Source organism: Sebastes umbrosus, chromosome 11, assembly GCF_015220745.1.
Source record: "Sebastes umbrosus isolate fSebUmb1 chromosome 11, fSebUmb1.pri, whole genome shotgun sequence".
Taxonomy (NCBI): domain Eukaryota; kingdom Metazoa; phylum Chordata; class Actinopteri; order Perciformes; family Sebastidae; genus Sebastes; species Sebastes umbrosus.
In genome coordinates, this window is record NC_051279.1 from 19,126,433 (window position 1) to 19,144,985 (window position 18,553).

Here is an 18,553-nt window from a genome sequence, read left to right on the forward strand (position 1 = left end):
CAATTGTGCTGCTGTTCCAAACTGCTGATACAGCAAACTGCAGAATGAGAAAAGGTCCCCATCTTCTCTTTCATGAGAGGTTGAGACCCATAATTTCACAATGCTCTTTTGTTCTTTCTAAGTAATTGATTGGGAAGATGCCCATTGCCATCATATGGAATATTTGTCTTTAAAAGTGGATATTAGCCTATTTCTGCATAACATCAGTTAAATAATGGCATCCCTCAACTCATTATTGGCACTTGTTCATTATACATGGGGTCTCTATTTTCAAAATGTGCTTAGGGGCTTAATAAAATAAACAAATAAACAAATAAACAACAAATTATCCTCAGCTTCTACAAAACTGACTTTTTTTGATTGAGAAAAGAAACTGATTTGATCACATCCTTGATGTTATTACTGTTACTGTATTTAGCAGTAGGTTATCCTATACCATTCTATACTTAACTAAGGAAATTGTTGGCCTTGAATGTCTAAAAAAACAACCCCGTCTTCCTTCCGGCTCCTTCCGATTGAGTGTTCCTTAGTGAGACAAAGCCAGGAGGACATCTTTAGCTTTAACGTGCTACCACTGACCCAGTTTCTCAAGTAAATGAATTGCAAAGTGAGAATGCCTAAAGTCAGCCTTGTTAGCGAGCTCTAATACTGTCTTTAACCGGGGACTGCCATGACAACCATGGGAGGTTCACTGTTACTGTAGGCCTGCGGCTCTGCAAAAGAGAGAAAAAGTGATGACACTCTGTTGAGGTTGTTACAGTATACCCTTTCCAAAATAACACCCAGTCAAGTACAGAAATTCAACCGCTGCATAATGTCATAAAGATTAAAGAAGATATTAAATAGCAGAAACAATAACATCGCCGCATTGAATGATGAATATAACCTATGTTTTCTGCAATAATACCTGCATTTGTTGAGCACAAATCAAAATTACACACAAGAGAGATGTGATCCCTTGTAGTGTTCTTTCAGACATGGACATTTGTGGGGATCATGGTGGGGACAGTAGAGCAAGCATGACTTCAAAGGGACATTAAAGGACCATAGTAACAGCATACTGTCTCCTACACCTCTGTGTAAGATATCTGTGTTTCTGGTAATAAGCCTAAAAACTTTTAAAACACTGCTGTTTTCTGCCATACACAATAAAAAAACATTTTAAAGCTGGTTTCTATATATTGGAATTATTTTTATATTTGGAAGTACCATGATGACCTAGTCAAGATGATGAGCACCTTCAGCCACAGACTCATCCCCCCTCGGCACAACACAAAGTGCCTGGGTCAGTCCTTCATGCTGGTAGCCATCAGGCTCCACAACCAAGGCTGACCCCCATATGAGAACTATGAGGACTTTAAGAACTTTAAACATGCACTATCTGCAACCATCTTTGACTCTAACCACTGGCACACTTTACACTTACTTTACACTATACATCCTATATACCACTTTATAGATTGCACATATGTACATATTACATTTATTTATTGTACATACTACATGTATTTATTGACGCACTGCACACACTATGTTCACCCATTCACTCTGTATCTTTTATATCTCTATTATTGTTTTTATAATTTTTGTATACCTTTATACCTCCCCTTCTCCGGAGCGATATTAGGCTCCGGGACGAATCCGCAAAACGGGTCCGGATAGGAGTCCACTTGCACGGCGGGATGGATCCGTAACAGATACGGATCACGGATCCAGACCAGATCTGGTCCAGACACTGCCCATATCTGCTCACAAATGAGCTTTGACACCTGAATTTCCCTCCAGGGATTAATAAAGGTTCATCTTATCTTATCTTATCTTATCTTACCTAAAACTAATGCAGGTTACTATTACATCTCGACAATAAATTATATTTAATATATAATTTAATATATATAAATTATTTTTATGTTTTTGTTGAAACATAAAGCAGCTATAACCGAATATATATATATATATATATATATATATATATATATATATATATATTTTACAATAACAATGTAGCCTATCTAACAACAGTAAATTGGAGATCTTTCATTTTGGTACCATTAATGCACCTACAGTGAGTTGTGCCAAACACCAATTAAACCTAAAGAAGAAGAAAGATCTGTCACTTCCGGTTGCCATCCCTGTTTGACTGACAAGAGAATAACAATCTGCTAAAAACATTAAAACCTCTAGCCCGCACTGTTAAACCCATGGATTATTGTTTTCAAGATGGATAAAGGACTTGCTGAGGAACCGGTACATGTATCCAAAACATTGGTAAGTCTTGTCAAACAACTTTTTTCCCCCAAAGTTTGGCTCCAAAGTCATGAGCTATTAACGTTAGCGTTAGAAAACTGTGGTAGAAATACCGGTATGCGAAACTCCTGGACAACTGACGCTGAAATGAAAAAGCTACCAAGAAGTACACCACTCTACAAACACAAAATATATTTTGTCTAGTAGCTAACTTACTTGTTTCCTTGATTTTGGTCCCTGAATTGTACTGCTGTTGTATTGTTCCTGCTTCTACCACAGGGGGCGCTGTTGAGCTTGAGCACATGTTAACTTTATGTGCTGTGAAGCCCTGTTGCTTTTGGGATTTCCTCAATCTTTGTAATAATATTCAAATAATAAAAGCCCCAAATATATTGCTAGACAGGTGGGTTTTACTTTGAAATGGATAGCTGGGCTTGGTCGAATCTAATTGGGTTGTTGGGCAGATTTACAGTATGGTACTAACGTGCTATTTAGTATGCTAAAACAGTTTGTGAGATATTTTAGTATGTACGAAACCTTAGTATGAAGTGTGAAATATTACAGTATGCAAGTGGACGGTGGACACTAGGTGGCATAAATATCCCATATTCTCTTAAAGGTCCTATATCGTGCTCATTTTCAGGTTCATACTTGTATTTTGTGTTTCTAATAGAACATGTTTACATGCTGTAATGTTAAAAAAAAAACTTTATTTTCCTCATACTGTCAGCCTGTATTTACCCTCTGTCTGAAACGCTCCATTTTAGCGCGTTTTGACAGAATTGCAACAGAATTGCGTTGCTAGGCAACAGTTTGGGTCCATGTGTACTTCCTGTCAGCTGATGACATTCACATACACTGCAACAGGAAATAAACTGGGACACATTTAGAAGGTTTATGTTTAAAACCGTGTAATGGTCTAAATATTGTATATTTGTGACATCACAAATGGACAGAAATCCAAACGGCTTGTTTCAAACGCGCAATTTCTGAATACGGGCTGTGTGTATTTCTCTGTATATTGAGCGCTTCGATACTTTCACAGTATTTATAAAACACTTAATATAAAATACATGAAAATCTTACTTTTTACAATATGGGACCTTTAATACATCCATGGTTTATTCACACAAAAGTATGTTGAACGATAGTACACCTATTGGGTATGTAGTGCATAGTATGTGATTTCGAAGCAATTGTCACTATATTTAAAAAAAAAAACGTAATCATCATGGCTTGGAGAATAGTTAACGTCACTCTGTCTTGAGTCGGACACTTTTTGATTACATGCGAGGCATTTTATATTACAGTGCAGTTGCATGGATGTTACTTTGCCTTTTCACAACTAAACTTGGCTAGCTTGGCACAAATGCTCTACACAAAACCTAGACTTCTGCAAAGTTGCACAGGGCAAAAAAATAATTGACTGTTGAACTGAACTGTGACGTTACCGATTAATTTTCAAGATCGATATTGATCAGGTCTGCAGTGGTGTGTACTGCTTCCAGTAAAACAATAACAGTTCTTCCTGGCAAGTTGCCTTTACCAGCCTACTCATGGCCTCTGTTCATTACAGAGGTAACTCCTGTACACACAGCCAGTGATTGTGATGGAAGCATTATGACCAGGGTTGGAAATTACCTTTTTTGTCCACCTGCCACTGTGGCTGGTGGATTCCAAATTTTACAAGCCACTCAATAGATTACTATTGTTTTTTTGGCTGGTGAGTGAAGCAAATCTAGCAGCCACTTGCATATTTTACCAGCATTTGGCTGGTGGCTGGTGCTAATTTCCAACCCTGTTTATAACCTTAATTTAGTGTAACAAGTTAGGGCAGAAATGGGATAGAGATTTATAATGGTGGCAGACGCTGGCAATCAGTATCATCATCATGGAATGGAAACAAGATATAACAATAGAGAGGCTTCCATTAGCCATACGAACTCAGATGTACAGTGCTGCTGATATTATTCAGTGTGGTAATCCAGTATATTGGAACTCCTTTCGATGTGCATGGTGGCAATATTGCAGGTACCAATCATTTCTTGCCTTCCTGTACATACTTGTGTCGATTAAGATGAGCTTACATCATTGATGTCGGACATTGCAGATGACAGATGAGAATAGCTGGAGTGCAGACTGGATTTCCATGCCCTTCAATTCTGGCTGCTTTCCCTCTTGTGTTTCCATTATTCTGCCCACCCTCGTATGTCCTCATACGTCCTCCTTTGGATGATAGAAATCAGTATCTTAATAACTCTTGGATGGTGCGGACTATTTATAGAAAGTCTGAGGATTAAGGTACGGTGTAAAGATACTTTTTGTGTATTGTGTCTAATTTCTATGGTAATAATGCACAAAGGCCTAAAGCTTTCTACTGGCATGATGATGACCATTTAATGTGACATTGACCTCTACTGGCCACAAAAAGCCATTGCATTTGCATGTGGCTACTGTACATTTCCTGGCTATGATATGATTATGTCCTCTTATATTTTCTCTTTGTAGTGCGCCTCTACTTACAGTCTCCTTGCCACACTGGGTATTTGTGACAACCACCATTATTGTGGGTGCTACAGCTTACTATGATTGATAATGAATCATCTCAACCTATATCTCAGGTTATATAAGCTCTCTAGTAGTTGGACTGCAAGTTCAGGGACTATTAAAGGAAGCTGTCAGCGAAATCTTTGATAACCCCGATTCTTGAAATTTATGCATCAAATATACTGACTCAACAGGGGACAGACAGTATTAAACTATGTGGCTGTCCGTTTTATTGGAATGATTCCAGTACTACCATTAGGCCTAAGTTGTGAAGGTTGAATGGATGACTTTATTTAGGTGTCAGGCTGTGAATAGGGCCAAATCTACTTACAATGATATGAATGACATTTTGCAGTGTATTTAGATGAATTAGGAGAAATTCATTCAATTTATTTTACATTACATATGCTTATTTGTTGATTATTCTGATCAGAAGACTTGAGGCCAAAGATCATCTTCAGTCATCTTTATTATCACAATTATCAGTCTGAAAAATAAGGACAACATGCAATACAGAAATCTCACAGGAAAATTATACAAATATATTGAGATGTGTTGCTGGTTGTATGACAAAAGGTTAAACTTTGATGTTATTCCCACTGTACATGAAGGAGATATGAAAACATACAGTAGCTGAGAGTAATTCCCAAGTCATATTCCCAACAGTGTTCTTTTTCTTTGTTGAGGTAAGGTAATGTTTAGTTCATCAGAACTACAAAAGAATGAAGCAAAGTGTAATACAACACTGCCAATAGCAGTGATCAACATTTGCCATCAACATATCACTGATTTCAAACATGTCACAAAATGAAGATTGCTTTCCTCTTGGATTTCTATAAAACTATTAATATCACTCTTTATATGGGAAGGAAAGAAAGTTTGGAAACTATTTTTACTTATCTAAGTACACAAGCAGTTAGAATAAAATAGTTTGTATTAAAGTTTGACTAAAGTACATGGCGCGATGTGATCATTTTTGTTGTTGTAATCCATAAACCAGGTTTACATGCATAAAAGAAAGGCAAATGTTTTCTTGATTCATCCACAGAGAAACAAACCAGGGGAAGGAAATAATTTGTCCTTTCACTTCTGTCCATTAAAAGGGGGGCTGCCTTTCAGATTTTTTTTTTAATTTTCTAATCAAACAATCTCACATCAAGTTCCCTTTATGTTCCTTTTTGGACATCCTGGAATATTTCCAAGTGGACGGATCAGTAACATCGATGCCACTTGTAGAAGTACTGTCTCGTCTTGTTTGCATTTTCATGTATCGCTGTTTCCTCACAACACCAGTTCTTTACTGAGTGAATGTTAGAAAAAAGCTCTCCGACCATCCACCCTCCCATCCAAAAAGCTATGTAAGTTAACAGGCTTGTTTGATGAAAGTCTTGCAGTAATCCTACAGGGTTTGCAAAGGCATGTGCTGGTGCCTTAGTGTCCTGTTTTTGAATTAGGACATTTTCCCTGGCGGTACCATTGCTGCATTTATTGTAGCCACCTCAACTTATGTACACGAAGGGAGAGCGTGTCTCCCACTCTATTTCACCTGAGTTCTTGTTTGCTGCTACGGCCCGTGGCCCTGCAGGAAGAAACCAACCGAGGTGGGACAGGCACTTGCTGTGTTGTGCTGAAATGAATGGCTAAGTCGGGAGTTGGAGTGTTGCAATAAAATTGCTGAAGGAGCAGGAGGGAGACATTCATTTCACAGGTGCAGAGTGGAGTTAATGCTGGTAAGCATCTCATGCCTGGATGTGTGGGCCGTGTCTGCTCCTTATGTGTCGAGGCGGCGTTTTCTCTTGGCTTTGTGTGCATACAGGAAGTACATAGTGTGCCCCGTGGTGATGAATAATACAGAAATGATAACTAGAATGCCAAAGTGCTGCGGCTGTGGAGCAGAGATCACCATGATGAAGTGAAGCAGGTCCATCAGGTAATTCATAGAGCTCTGCACCCCGTTTACCACACCCCTCTCTGACTCACAGATGTTCTCCTGCAGGAGCTGAGTCACTGTCAGGTCGAAGGACCACAGACCTAAAACACAGATGTCATTGGGGTTTAAAAGTTGACCTGGTCCTTCCTATAGGCTACTTCATTGATACAGACATTGACATTTTTATATATACTATACAGTGACATTGCAACTCTACTGTCGAATATCAATAAAAAAGTTAAAATGCCAAAAAGGAAATACTGAAATTGTCATCAAAACATGTACTGAGTGGAACATTTTACATTTTTTTGACAGTGCTCTCTGGTGGATATAACGACACTTTCTAAATTACCTTCAACATGTCATTTTTGTACTGCAATTTCTTCTTATTTATTGCCAAACATAGATAGCAATATATTCATGATAAGCTAATAACAGCTGGTAGTATATGCCATGCAAAGCTCTACAGTTCACAGTATTCTTATGTATTGTGTATCAATAGGGAATGGGAATGTGACTTCACCAACAGCAAGTCGGCCATGTTTGGAGGATAAAGGGCAAGCTTACTGCAAGTGTTAAAAGATAACACAAATCACTGCACAGTGAATACGATTCAAAAGCCGAATTGTAGTGCATATAGCACACAGTCAGACACAAAGGTAGGCTAACGTTATGAGTTTAATTTTGCAAGATACCGGTAGATTAATAATGCAGTATTAGCAGACGTTTTGTTAGTATTCAGTTAACATAACATTAGCTAGCTTATCTTTGTCCGGATGATTGGGTAGTTGGCATTTGGCTTGTAGATCTTAATGTCATATGCCTACCTGTATGTAAATTGGACATCGGCCTCCAAAGATTAACATATTTTGAACTACTGACAGTTGTTCGCTAACGTCAAAACACATCAGTGACCGTAATAGGTGGCAAACTAGTTCGTAAGGATCGATATCATAAACTAACAATTTGGTAATATATCGCCCCTTTGTCTCTGTCAGCTTGGGCATTTGTCTTTCGCACGTATTTTATACATTTCTGATGATGAACAGCAGATGAATAGACCAGTGACAGATAGTGATAGTCTACCATAGCTCCTTATGCCACCTTCCAAAAACGTCAGTCGTGCCCCAGAATGCTCCGCGATTCCCATTCCCTATATAATACAGCATATGGACTCATTTAAGTTTTAGTGAGCAGTCACTCAGCTTTGGATGTCCTACTACTCACCAATGCGTGCTGTGATGACACCCAAGAACAGAAGGATGATGGAGATGTATGATTCTGGCGCAGTGTCAGAGGGCACGTTGTCGAAGAGCACAGTGTTGTTGGTCCAGTGGATGGAGGAGCGGTCGGGTAGCAGTGGCTGATTGCTGCCTCCCCTCAGAGCATAAGTGTGTTTTTGCCTTTGGCTCACCATCCCTCCGAGCTCAGTGGAGGAGTTTGAGGTAATGTAGGGCTTCAGCAAGCTAAGATCCATAGGGCTGCCGGGGGCAAACACAGAGCACACGCACAGCAGCAAGCAGCCCAGGTGGAGGCAGCTTGAGATGATGCCTGTGTTAACCAGGCCATAGGACTTCCTGAGTCTGGTGAACATCACGGTGCCCATCAGCCCTGTGATAGCTGATACACCCATCAGTAGACTAAGGAGAGAGCCGCTTATGCCCTGAGTGTACGCATAGCCAGTGGTGATGCAGTCAAAGCCCAGCACTGTGGTGTAGAGGAAAGCCAGACCCATTCCTGCCAGGAAGACAGGCTGGCGATAGTAGGCCCTCCAGCCGTCCTTGCAGGTGCTCACCAGCCAGCGAAACCTCCGGAAACACAGCGGCAGGTTGGTGATTTCTTTGAGGTGCAGGCTCGTGTTGCAGTTACCTTCGGTCAGAGGTTGCAGTTGAGGTTGTGCAACATTACCTTCCCCTGATGAGAAAAAAGAATGTCATCCATCACTTCTGTTCAATTTTAAAGGCCCAGTTGGTGTTCTGCACCCTTTCTGCTCCATGTCATGTGAGATTCCACATCATCTGTCAAATACAGACCATCTATACATATCTACATGGGCTACAAATGTAGAACATGTGGACTCTGGCAGTTGGGTGCAGTACATAAATTGAAGGTGGCGTTTTTCAAATAATGTATGCTTCAATGAAGCTTTGGAGCTTGTTCATTTTTATTCTATAATGCCTTTAGTCTTTTTAATGTGATTGTCCGCTATTGTATAGAATGAATGAACTTCCAGCACTTGCTTAAATTTCACTACATCAGTACCCTTCATGATGTCTACTGCTCAATCCTGCCATAGAAGCGTTGTTTTCAACATTTGAATTGAATTTCAAAGTTCAAATTTGAGTTGATTGAACTTTTAGCACTTTCTCCTGACCTTCCATAAAGGAACCATTGCGATGTAAGTGGTGATAGAAGCTGAGGAGAAAGGGATTGTAATGTATACTGTAGTATACTAATACTGATTCCAGCCAGTAGATGCTGTATGTTGTCTCTACATTGCAAGCAAGCGCTGTTAACACATTTTAGCCTAATGCACTGCTCTAAATCTTATTGCTGTAACTTCATTTTTATTTTTTTATATCTTCAAGGTAGGGCTGACCCGAATGCTTCGAAGCTTCGACCAATGCCATGGCAATCAACCTCCAAATCAGTATTTGAATGCTTTGTTTTTTTTTATATAAGAATGTAATAATAAAGTGTAAATCCCCAAATAGCCCATGAAATAAGGAATAATCCCACAACATTATTCATATTCAACATTAATTATTATTAGTTATACTCAGACGGATATCGCTGTCTGTTATGTGTAGAGGTGTGTACAGTAGTGCGGCAGCAGCACTGTCCCTGGTCACTGAAATGGGGAGATGGAGACAGACAGACAGAAGAACATGTCAGCCTGCCGCGAAGCGAAGCTTCGAATATTTCTCACCGAAGCTTCGAAGCCCAAAAAATGGCATTGGGGACAGCCCTACTACAAGGTCACTTATCATGTGTAGGACTCCCTGATGCTCACCGGACTTTATGCACATTTTCGGTAAATCTCATAGCATTCTAATGTTAAAAATTGGGAAAAAACATAGTCCATACCTTGTGACATTCTCCTCTCAATCCTCTGCAGAAACACCTGATCCTCCTCCAGCACTGGTGGTTTGACTGAAAGAGCAGGGACGATGCGGTACACCCGTGACAAGAAGAAGAACTCCACAATGAGAGACACAAGGTTCCAGCCCAGGATGAAGCCACAGCCCACTACATTGGAGGCCAGGGTCATGACCTGTCCCACTGCTAGGGGGGCCAGGATGTTAGTCACCTGATCTATCCGCCTCATGGTCGCATTCATTCCTTTTGTTAGGATCAAAGACACAGAGGTTAATGTGCTTCCACTAGAGGACGGTCAGCAAGAGCAGAAACGGACCGGATATCTTCTGTAATTCAAGCATTTGTTGTGCGCAACCAGTGATCCGTGACAAACATGGAATGCAAGTAAATATGTGCATTAACAGAGAACGAATCCCCTCACCAGCTAGGTGACCTCGGTTGTAGCCTGTGATAACCACAATCCAGTCCCTCTGAATGGCAATGGTCAGTGCTGTGCTTGCGAGGTTTGCCACATCTGCCAGGACGATCACCACCGTATAACAAACCACCTTGTGTAAGTTTTGCGATGCAACATGTTACTACGACAGCACAGAGTAGCCACAAGCTCAGAAGCAGAGACAACAGGGACACAGGAGGACAGAGGGAACAACAGCAGCAATAACTCCTCTGTGTAACAATCATGGTGAGTATCCCGTTTGCAGATCAACATGGTATCAAATGAAGAAATGTAACTATTAGTCAGATATGTAGTGTCTACTCACAGTAAGCCATCCATCCCAGATCTGTTCAATCCTTTGCTTATATGAGAACACCAACATGAGCACAATGCTACATACTGTCACTGAGATGTTCTGAATGAAAAGAGACGCATGTGCAACTAAAACAGGGGACAAAAAAAAACTGTTTTAGACTCTCACAACATAGATGCTGTAAAAACTGAATGCTAGCCTTGACAGATGTGGGCCTTGTGCCTGAAGTCTTGCTGGTGTTGAGTCTAGCTATCAAATCAGGGGCTGATTTACACTCAAGACATGGGGTGAATGCAATTCACCACATGGGGGGATAGGAGACCAGACTTCTGGGCCCAAGATTGAGATCAACTGATCTCTATCACCGACTATTCTATGATATACTGTATTACATGCTAAAATGTTCAAATGGGTGTGAAATTGTTGCATACCTTTATTCCTGGGATTGCGATCAACCCAGTCCCCTATCAAAGCCCCAAGCAGGAGCACTGACCCAGCCACTACCAACCCAAACACCGCAGTCAACAGCAGGTTACGGCCATACAGCTCAATCAGGAACACAGAAATTGCAAAGTGCCACATGCGGTCGCCCTGTTTAACACAACACAAAAGGGCATCATTATGTATTCTTCTGCAAGGTGCTGCATGTATGCTGTCACAAGGTTTACAGTAAGTAGACTACCTTGCAGTTATTTAAGTTTCGATGTCTTATCTATTTCTCCAGGAATCTTTTTTCTTCAGGAAATGATTCTTACCCACATTGACAATGCTCCACTGACATAGATGAGAAACTTGGGACCCTTGAGGTAGATAAGAGCTGAACCTTCACGAGGAAAGGCATGAAAAACGAATAAGCACACATTATATTTGCTACAAATAGCACAAATTCCAGTTGGATTTAAAGTTGAGTTCACCTGGTATACTCCTAGATCTGTGAGCTCTCGCATTCCTGATGTCGTCAGGCTCAAACTCGACCACGACCCCGCCACACTGGGAGGCATCTGCTCGCTGGGACATTTCCTAGTGTCGGATCATAGGTCACAAACTGTTGAACTTGTCGCACTCTTGTCCCATTGTTGATAGTACAGTGTTTCTTTACTGTAGGTCACAGCATCATTTGGATGCTTTGAAAGACACCAAGGTTACTTTGTTGTTGATGACTAAAAGAATGTTTAAAAAACTTATACAATAACTGGTTATTTACTTATTAACATACTAGGAAGCAATTCATTAGACGGCACCAAAAATCAACATGTGGCAACATATATTCACTAATTAAATACACAATTTATTTTTCCTAGCCAGCAACTACATGCAACAAAAGTTAGAATACCATGTCCTTTTGAACTCCGTAAACTGCTGTAACCTCTTCAGCAGGTCTGCAACACTGTCTTACCATTATTGATAGTAGTCTACATCTAATTTCCTTTACATCAGTCACTTCAAATTAGTTTCAAATGTACAACAGGCATAAATAATGGCTGCCATAGGTCAACAAGTCAGATTGTGGATAAAAAAAATGAAATAAAACAGAAAAAGCATGTCAAACAATAAGATTTAGCATTAGCGTGACACCATGGATCGCTCTATAAATGCAGTCTCAAACCAACAATAATTAAAGCACTCATAAGTCAATGCAGGGTCAATCATCACCTTTGTTCTGATGTTACACTCAATCCTCGCTGTTGTTCCTCGACAATGTATCTTGTGCCATGTATCCTACATTGGGATGCTAGTCTTTCCTGAGAGCTGGTATTCAAGCTGTAGTAGTTTGACAGGCTTAATAACATCACAGTGTTCAAGTGCACCATTGTATGAAAGTGCCAGAAAAGCAGAACAGGCAGAGGGACAACAAAGGCAGCCAGCATATTCCAAAGCACGTGACACCGGGGGGGACAATATCACTGTCCACCCACACCACAAAAAAGGACAACTGTGTAACTCGTATGGCTCTAAATACACACATGCGCATGGTCAGTGAGCACATGCATGCACCCGCACGCACACAAGCACAGTCCTGCTACTCTCATACACCCACATGCACTGTTGACATGCGAAAACGTTACATAAAGGACACATCATGCAACACTACATCACTCTTGCACGTAACAGAGGGTAGAAGGCAGATAATTATATTATATCATATAATAAACGCTGTTCACCTAGACAGACGGGAATGTGATTTACAAGATGATGCATAATACAAATATCAGTTCATGTGGCATTTGCACTGAAAATCATTGTGATTTTTTTTTTTCGAGAATTAATAATACGCTTATCACAAACCATTCGGAAAAGTTATCCATCACTCTCCGTTTCTTCCCATTCAAAACATCAACACAGGAAATGGAAACTGTTGTCTTCCTTTAATCAAATATGAACACAAACCTGATATTCAGTTCTAGCCTCTGTTGTTAATATTTTTCTCAGGGATATTGTCCTGCGTCGATTTGATCTAGTAGACAGTGTTTGCATTTCCTTCACTAATAGAAATACACTGGTGTTAATTAAGAAAAAAAAATGAATGTGTTTGAATCTAGCAAATATACTGACATTACAGCTGCTACTGCCGATGTGTTATTCTAGCGATAGTGTCATTTAAACTGTAATGTAATTAGAAGCTTGTAATACCATACCATACAAACGATAGAAAACAATATGAAAAATAATCAGTAAAAACTTTTTTGTTCGACTATTTGTTTTCAATTGAATATACACAATAAGAAGTTAATAAATGACAACATATCTCAAATATGTACCACTTCATTTACAATTCTCCATGAAAGATTTCATTTGCATATGGATTTTGGTTGTGCCTGTTCATGATGTACTTCTTCAGGAAGCCTGTGAATTTGTAGAGAGCCACAAGAGGAATGGATACAATAGGAAGGATAGTTAAGAGCACGCAGATAACAAAAACCCATTCAGGATAGTGCTGAACATCAGCAAGGGGGAAGTCCACCTGTAGGGGTAACGGAGTGGAGAGTCAATGTCTTTCTATTCAATGAATTCTACATAGTGCTGTTGCAGAGCCACCTAAAATCTTCCTTACGTAATCTGGGTTCCAGGCGTTGTATGTTGGTCGTTTTTCAGCCTCGACTGCGACGTATGCCACAAAAACCACCAGAAGCATGAAAGGACTGATAAAGCGCCAAGTGGCCTGCCAGAAGATGTTTGGTCTCCGACCTGTCATCCATTCAATGTCCTCATTAAACCTGTGGACAAATGGAAACACTTTGTCGAATCGTTCAAATACATTTTTATATTGCTAGCATAATGATAACCGAATGATGATGATGATAATGAATTACATCGTCACCTGTTTATTCCATAGATGTAAACCACACTGATGATCTCAAAGAATGCTATGATGAGCAGAGGCACAGATCCCACGTAGCTGTTGAAAATCTCCAGCCAGTAGTTTCCAGAGCCCATAGTGAAGATGAGGGACACAGTAAAGGCAATGAGGCACATTAACCCTTCAAGCAAAGAAGGAAATATAAGAAATGTTTGTTTCATGTTATGACGATTAATATGCTGAATTCAGTCATACAGAAACCTTTATACTTGAATACTTATGACAATATTTGTTTTACACGTGAAGACATAATTTCACATGGAAAGAAACTGTACCCAGGACTTAGGGAATTACAGGGTCTGATATAATTTACTGTGAATCAACAAGGGGGCTTTTTTTTACTTATAACTTTTGTGTAAGTGCGTCATAATCACTGTTATGTACAGAAAGTAACAGATATTTTGCACTTAACCTTGTCCGATTTTTTTTTTTGTAGTATTATAATACAATATTTTCATTGTCCCAAATGCCATGATTGCAAACACCGTATGAAATTATCACATCTTTTGGTTTACCTGTGAAAACTTCCTTAGGAATCCAGGGTGGAACCATGTGCAGGTCCAGCAGAGGAGTAAGGACTCCCTCTAGGTTTCCAAACATGGAAGTGATGCCCAGGCTGAAGAGCATGACAAAGAACAGCACCGCCCACACCTGAGAGCCCGGCATTCTTATCACCGCCTCCGTAAACACAATGAAGGCCAGTCCGGTTCCAGAGGCGCTCTACAGGTATGATGTGATACGTGATCTCATACACTTTCATCTCACAAAACGTCACAGAGAAATCAGTTAAGGCCATTTTAATAGTAACAGATGTACTGTACCTGGTCCAGGAAAGTCTGTAGATTACAGGTCTTTAGATGGAGGCTTTCAACCTCTGAGGGATGAGTTGTGTTGAGATAGTTTAACCAGTCATCATAGTTTTGAACAGTTATGTTTTCATCCCCAATGTTGAATGAATTAGTCAAGCTCAGTATGTTCCTAAAATCACCAAGAAATTAAATCAGTTAACACTACTATTACAAGCATCACTGCTAATCATTATAACTGTAGGGCTGAAAGTCTATTTATTAATTAACTGAGAAAATAGAAAAAGTGTGAACAATACTGAAGTGGCGTCACGTTGCTTTGGGGTCTGACAACTTGTAATTACATAATCGCCCGTTGCACATCTAATAATAATACTGTACAATTATCAAGCTACATATATATAACTATTGCACACCATAATTACCTACATTATATGGTACATACCAATTTTGGCAGTCGTTGTAGTTTTCATTTGCCTTAAATCCAATAATGGCAAAGATAGGAATCGCTGCATATAATGATGTAAAAGTGTTCACGCATCCAACAATTAGGGCATCTTTCTCACAATCATTCCTGCGAAGAGAAAAATATTGTTTCAGTTTTATTTTTGAAATGTTATTTTGTACATCATACTGTCTGTCATGAATGAAAATGTGTTCATAAAATTCTTACTTCTGAGGATTATAACTGGAAAAAGCAATAAATCCCCCAAAGGCCAAACCCAAAGAGAAAAAGATCTGAGTAGCAGCATCCAACCACACCTTGGGATTTTTCAGGGTTTCCCACTGTAAAGAAGATATTAATTGTTAGTTATATATCAGATTTTACTCATTAAATCTGGTCTTGAAATTATTTCAATAGAAGACTAATGACAAACTTACATTTGGAGTGAAGAGATATATTAAACCATCTGTGGCCCCATCCAGAGTCAGCGATCTGACCAAGAAGATGGTCAAAACAAGAAAGGGAAAGGTGGCTGTGACATAAATAGCCTGTTGAAAAAGTTTTGATGCTGATCAAATAGTTCATATTCATAAATATTTTTGTAAGCCTTTGTATGCACTCCCTTTTAACTTCATTAGAACTAAAGCGTCGTCAATTTGCAGGTGGTTTTGTAAGGGTGTTGTTAAGATCCTCGAGGTTAGAGAGCTCTAAACACTTTAGTTGCTGTCGCTTGATTAGATGATAAACAACAATCTTCCATCCATCACCTTTACGTGATGAAAGTTGAGGCCAGAATTCAATTTTGAGGGATTTAGAGTGGGATGGATGTCTTTCTCCCAGCCTTACATGACGTTTTGCCATTAATTGCTGGTAACTGGTGTAGAAGATATAAAAGATACTGTATAGCAATAAAAATAGTTTTTTAGCATTACATCAAACAAGTTAAATTACCTTTCCAATAGTCTCAATTCCACGTATGAAGCAGACGTACACGAGGCACCAAGCAGATGCAAGACACAGCACAAGCCACCACTGTAAGGACCCGCTGGTCTCGATGTTCGGTGTAATGTTCAGCGTTTCACGATACCAAAAGTAGTTGACTGGGGAGCTCTTCTCACATTCACTGACATAGCCTGTATCAAAGAGATTATTCACCATGATTAATTGATGGACCTGTCTGTCTTTTACTTTAGCTATTATTCAACATTTATTGTTCATTTATATTATGGTGATGTAAAAATTACCAGTATGATTCCAGTTTAATGGGCAGTCCCTCCAGGGAAGTGGGCTTTGAAAGGAGTGGAAGAAGTACCAGAGTATCCAGGCCAAGATCATGTTGTAGAACAGACCAACTAGGAAGGATACTGCCATGGAAGACACACCTGTGTATACACATTGACATGTATATATATTATGGATGGCAGTGACATCAAGGTAATCATACAGAAGGTTTACACTGCTTTATGTTGTACAATACATTCCCCTTTTTGGCATCTTGGTTCCCTGATTAAAGTTAATTTATACCAAACCTTCTCACCTAAACCTCCTATATAAGGGGAGATTGACATCCACACTCCAACACTTCCCATGCGGAGCCGTTGTCCGATGGCCAGTTCCATGTACAGCAGAGGAAGTCCCTCAAACACCAAGGCAATGAAATAAGGAATCAGAAACGCCCCTTGAAATAAAGCAAATGTATAAGTGATATTAATGGCCAAAATTGTTGTGATAATTAAACAATAAACACAAGTTTTTCATTAAGCAATTGACTTCACCTTGAAAATAAACATTGGCATTGCCTTTATGGTTGAAGGTCATTCAGTTTCTGATTACCGGACATTTTATTATCAACAAGCAGAGCTTTATCACACTCACTCGTATCCAGCAATAGATCTTTACCACAGACATACAGTAGTGTAACTGTTTTTCTTCGACATTTTGACTAATCTCTTGTATATTTTGCGCACAACTTTATGGAAGTAGTAAAACAATGTTGTCCCATTTTTTAACGGGATTATAAAGTATTCATTTTGTATAGCAGGGAACTATCCAAGTGGACAGCTATGAAGGAAAAGAAACACGTGCTACAGTCACTGAAGTATTATTTCTCCCTAAATCATTGGTGAAATCCAAGTAACATATCACAATCACTCTGGTTAGACATGTTTTAGATTGACTTTAATTGGAAAAATAAACATACAGACTGCTATCATTCAAATATTTTTTTTAGATCTAGAAGCAAAAGACCAAAAAGAAGAAAAATCACTGATTAAGACATGTTAAAAGTCACATAAAAATGTTATGTATGTGTGGAAGTGATGTTTAAGTTTGACTACATTTTTGCCCTTTATGTAATTAACAGTAAGTTGCACTTGTACATAATCAGTACACAGTAAATTATAAGTATTAATCAACATGATTGGCAAGTTTATCTTGAAAAGTTGTAAAATCAAAGTCATATTTCTTAAGAAATGTCAGTCAGAAACATCAATCGTGGGCTGGAAAAACAAGATCATTACAGCAAAAAAAAATTAAAATCATGTTCAAATCAACCATGTCTCAGTCATGCCACACATGGTAATATACAGAGAGTAAGATAGTGATGGTTAAATAAAAGCTTAAGAGAAAACTAGGTGCGACTATTGTGTTATCGTGCCATATTGCGTTAGAACTGTTGTCTGGAGTGTGTATGTTTATATGCGCAAAAAAGTGGGAACATTTTAGTAAGACAATTATTCTGGAGAGGGAGGTTGTAATTTACACAAAATATTTTCAAGAAATTTTTGTTGTTACTTTTATAAGTTAAGGGAATGAAAATGATAAAATGAATTAAACAATTCAGTTTTTAAATAATAGCATTTAAGAGCAGTTTAAACACTTTCTCATTTTGTCGAGAGAGCCTTTGGATATTAGATAGATATATAGATATTTGTCCAACTTTACTTTTTGTGTTAACATCAGGAAGCACACTGTAAATGAAATGCTCTTACCTCCACCATAGGTTTGACACAAATATGGAAATCTCCACACATTACCAAGTCCCACAGCAAAACCTATGCAGGTTAGCAAGTATTGAACTTTATTGTCCCATTTTGGTCTTTCAGTGATCTCTTTAGGTTCGTCAACCTGAGTCTGCTCAGCACTTCCAGCTTCTCTTTCCATTACTTGTTTGTTATTTCAGTATATTTTAAGAGGCCAATCTTTCTGTCTGACTTGTCCACTCTGTCTGAAGAGAAGGGGAGGTGTACGTCTGGTGTACGTATCAGGAGACGAAGGGGCGACATTTGCTTTATCCGCCTTATATATCTTGTTGGCTCTTGAGGCTGTGGGAGCAGTGTGGTTTGTTTGTTTAATAAAAAGCCCTTGTATAAA

The 18,553-nt window shown here is 39.2% G+C and overlaps 2 protein-coding genes across 2 annotated transcripts; both read right to left on the reverse strand.

The window, feature by feature from the left end:
* Window positions 1-6,268: 6,268 nt before the first annotated feature.
* si:ch211-254p10.2 (solute carrier family 40 member 1) lies at window positions 6,269-11,664 on the reverse strand. The gene is made up of 8 exons (XM_037784031.1): window positions 11,487-11,664; window positions 11,328-11,395; window positions 11,004-11,163; window positions 10,585-10,700; window positions 10,245-10,371; window positions 9,812-10,066; window positions 7,952-8,632; window positions 6,269-6,825 (listed from the first exon to the last, which is right to left on the reverse strand). Exons 1-8 carry the CDS (start codon window positions 11,587-11,589, stop codon window positions 6,566-6,568), a joined length of 1,770 nt encoding a protein of 589 aa, XP_037639959.1. The 5' UTR covers window positions 11,590-11,664; the 3' UTR covers window positions 6,269-6,565.
* A 1,675-nt stretch (window positions 11,665-13,339) lies between these two features.
* LOC119496610 (sodium-dependent neutral amino acid transporter B(0)AT3-like) lies at window positions 13,340-18,430 on the reverse strand. The gene is made up of 12 exons (XM_037784027.1): window positions 18,172-18,430; window positions 16,719-16,859; window positions 16,426-16,563; window positions 16,133-16,314; window positions 15,619-15,729; window positions 15,410-15,522; window positions 15,182-15,310; window positions 14,752-14,908; window positions 14,446-14,650; window positions 13,892-14,051; window positions 13,625-13,787; window positions 13,340-13,534 (listed from the first exon to the last, which is right to left on the reverse strand). Exons 1-12 carry the CDS (start codon window positions 18,341-18,343, stop codon window positions 13,340-13,342), a joined length of 1,866 nt encoding a protein of 621 aa, XP_037639955.1. The 5' UTR covers window positions 18,344-18,430.
* Window positions 18,431-18,553: the final 123 nt, after the last annotated feature.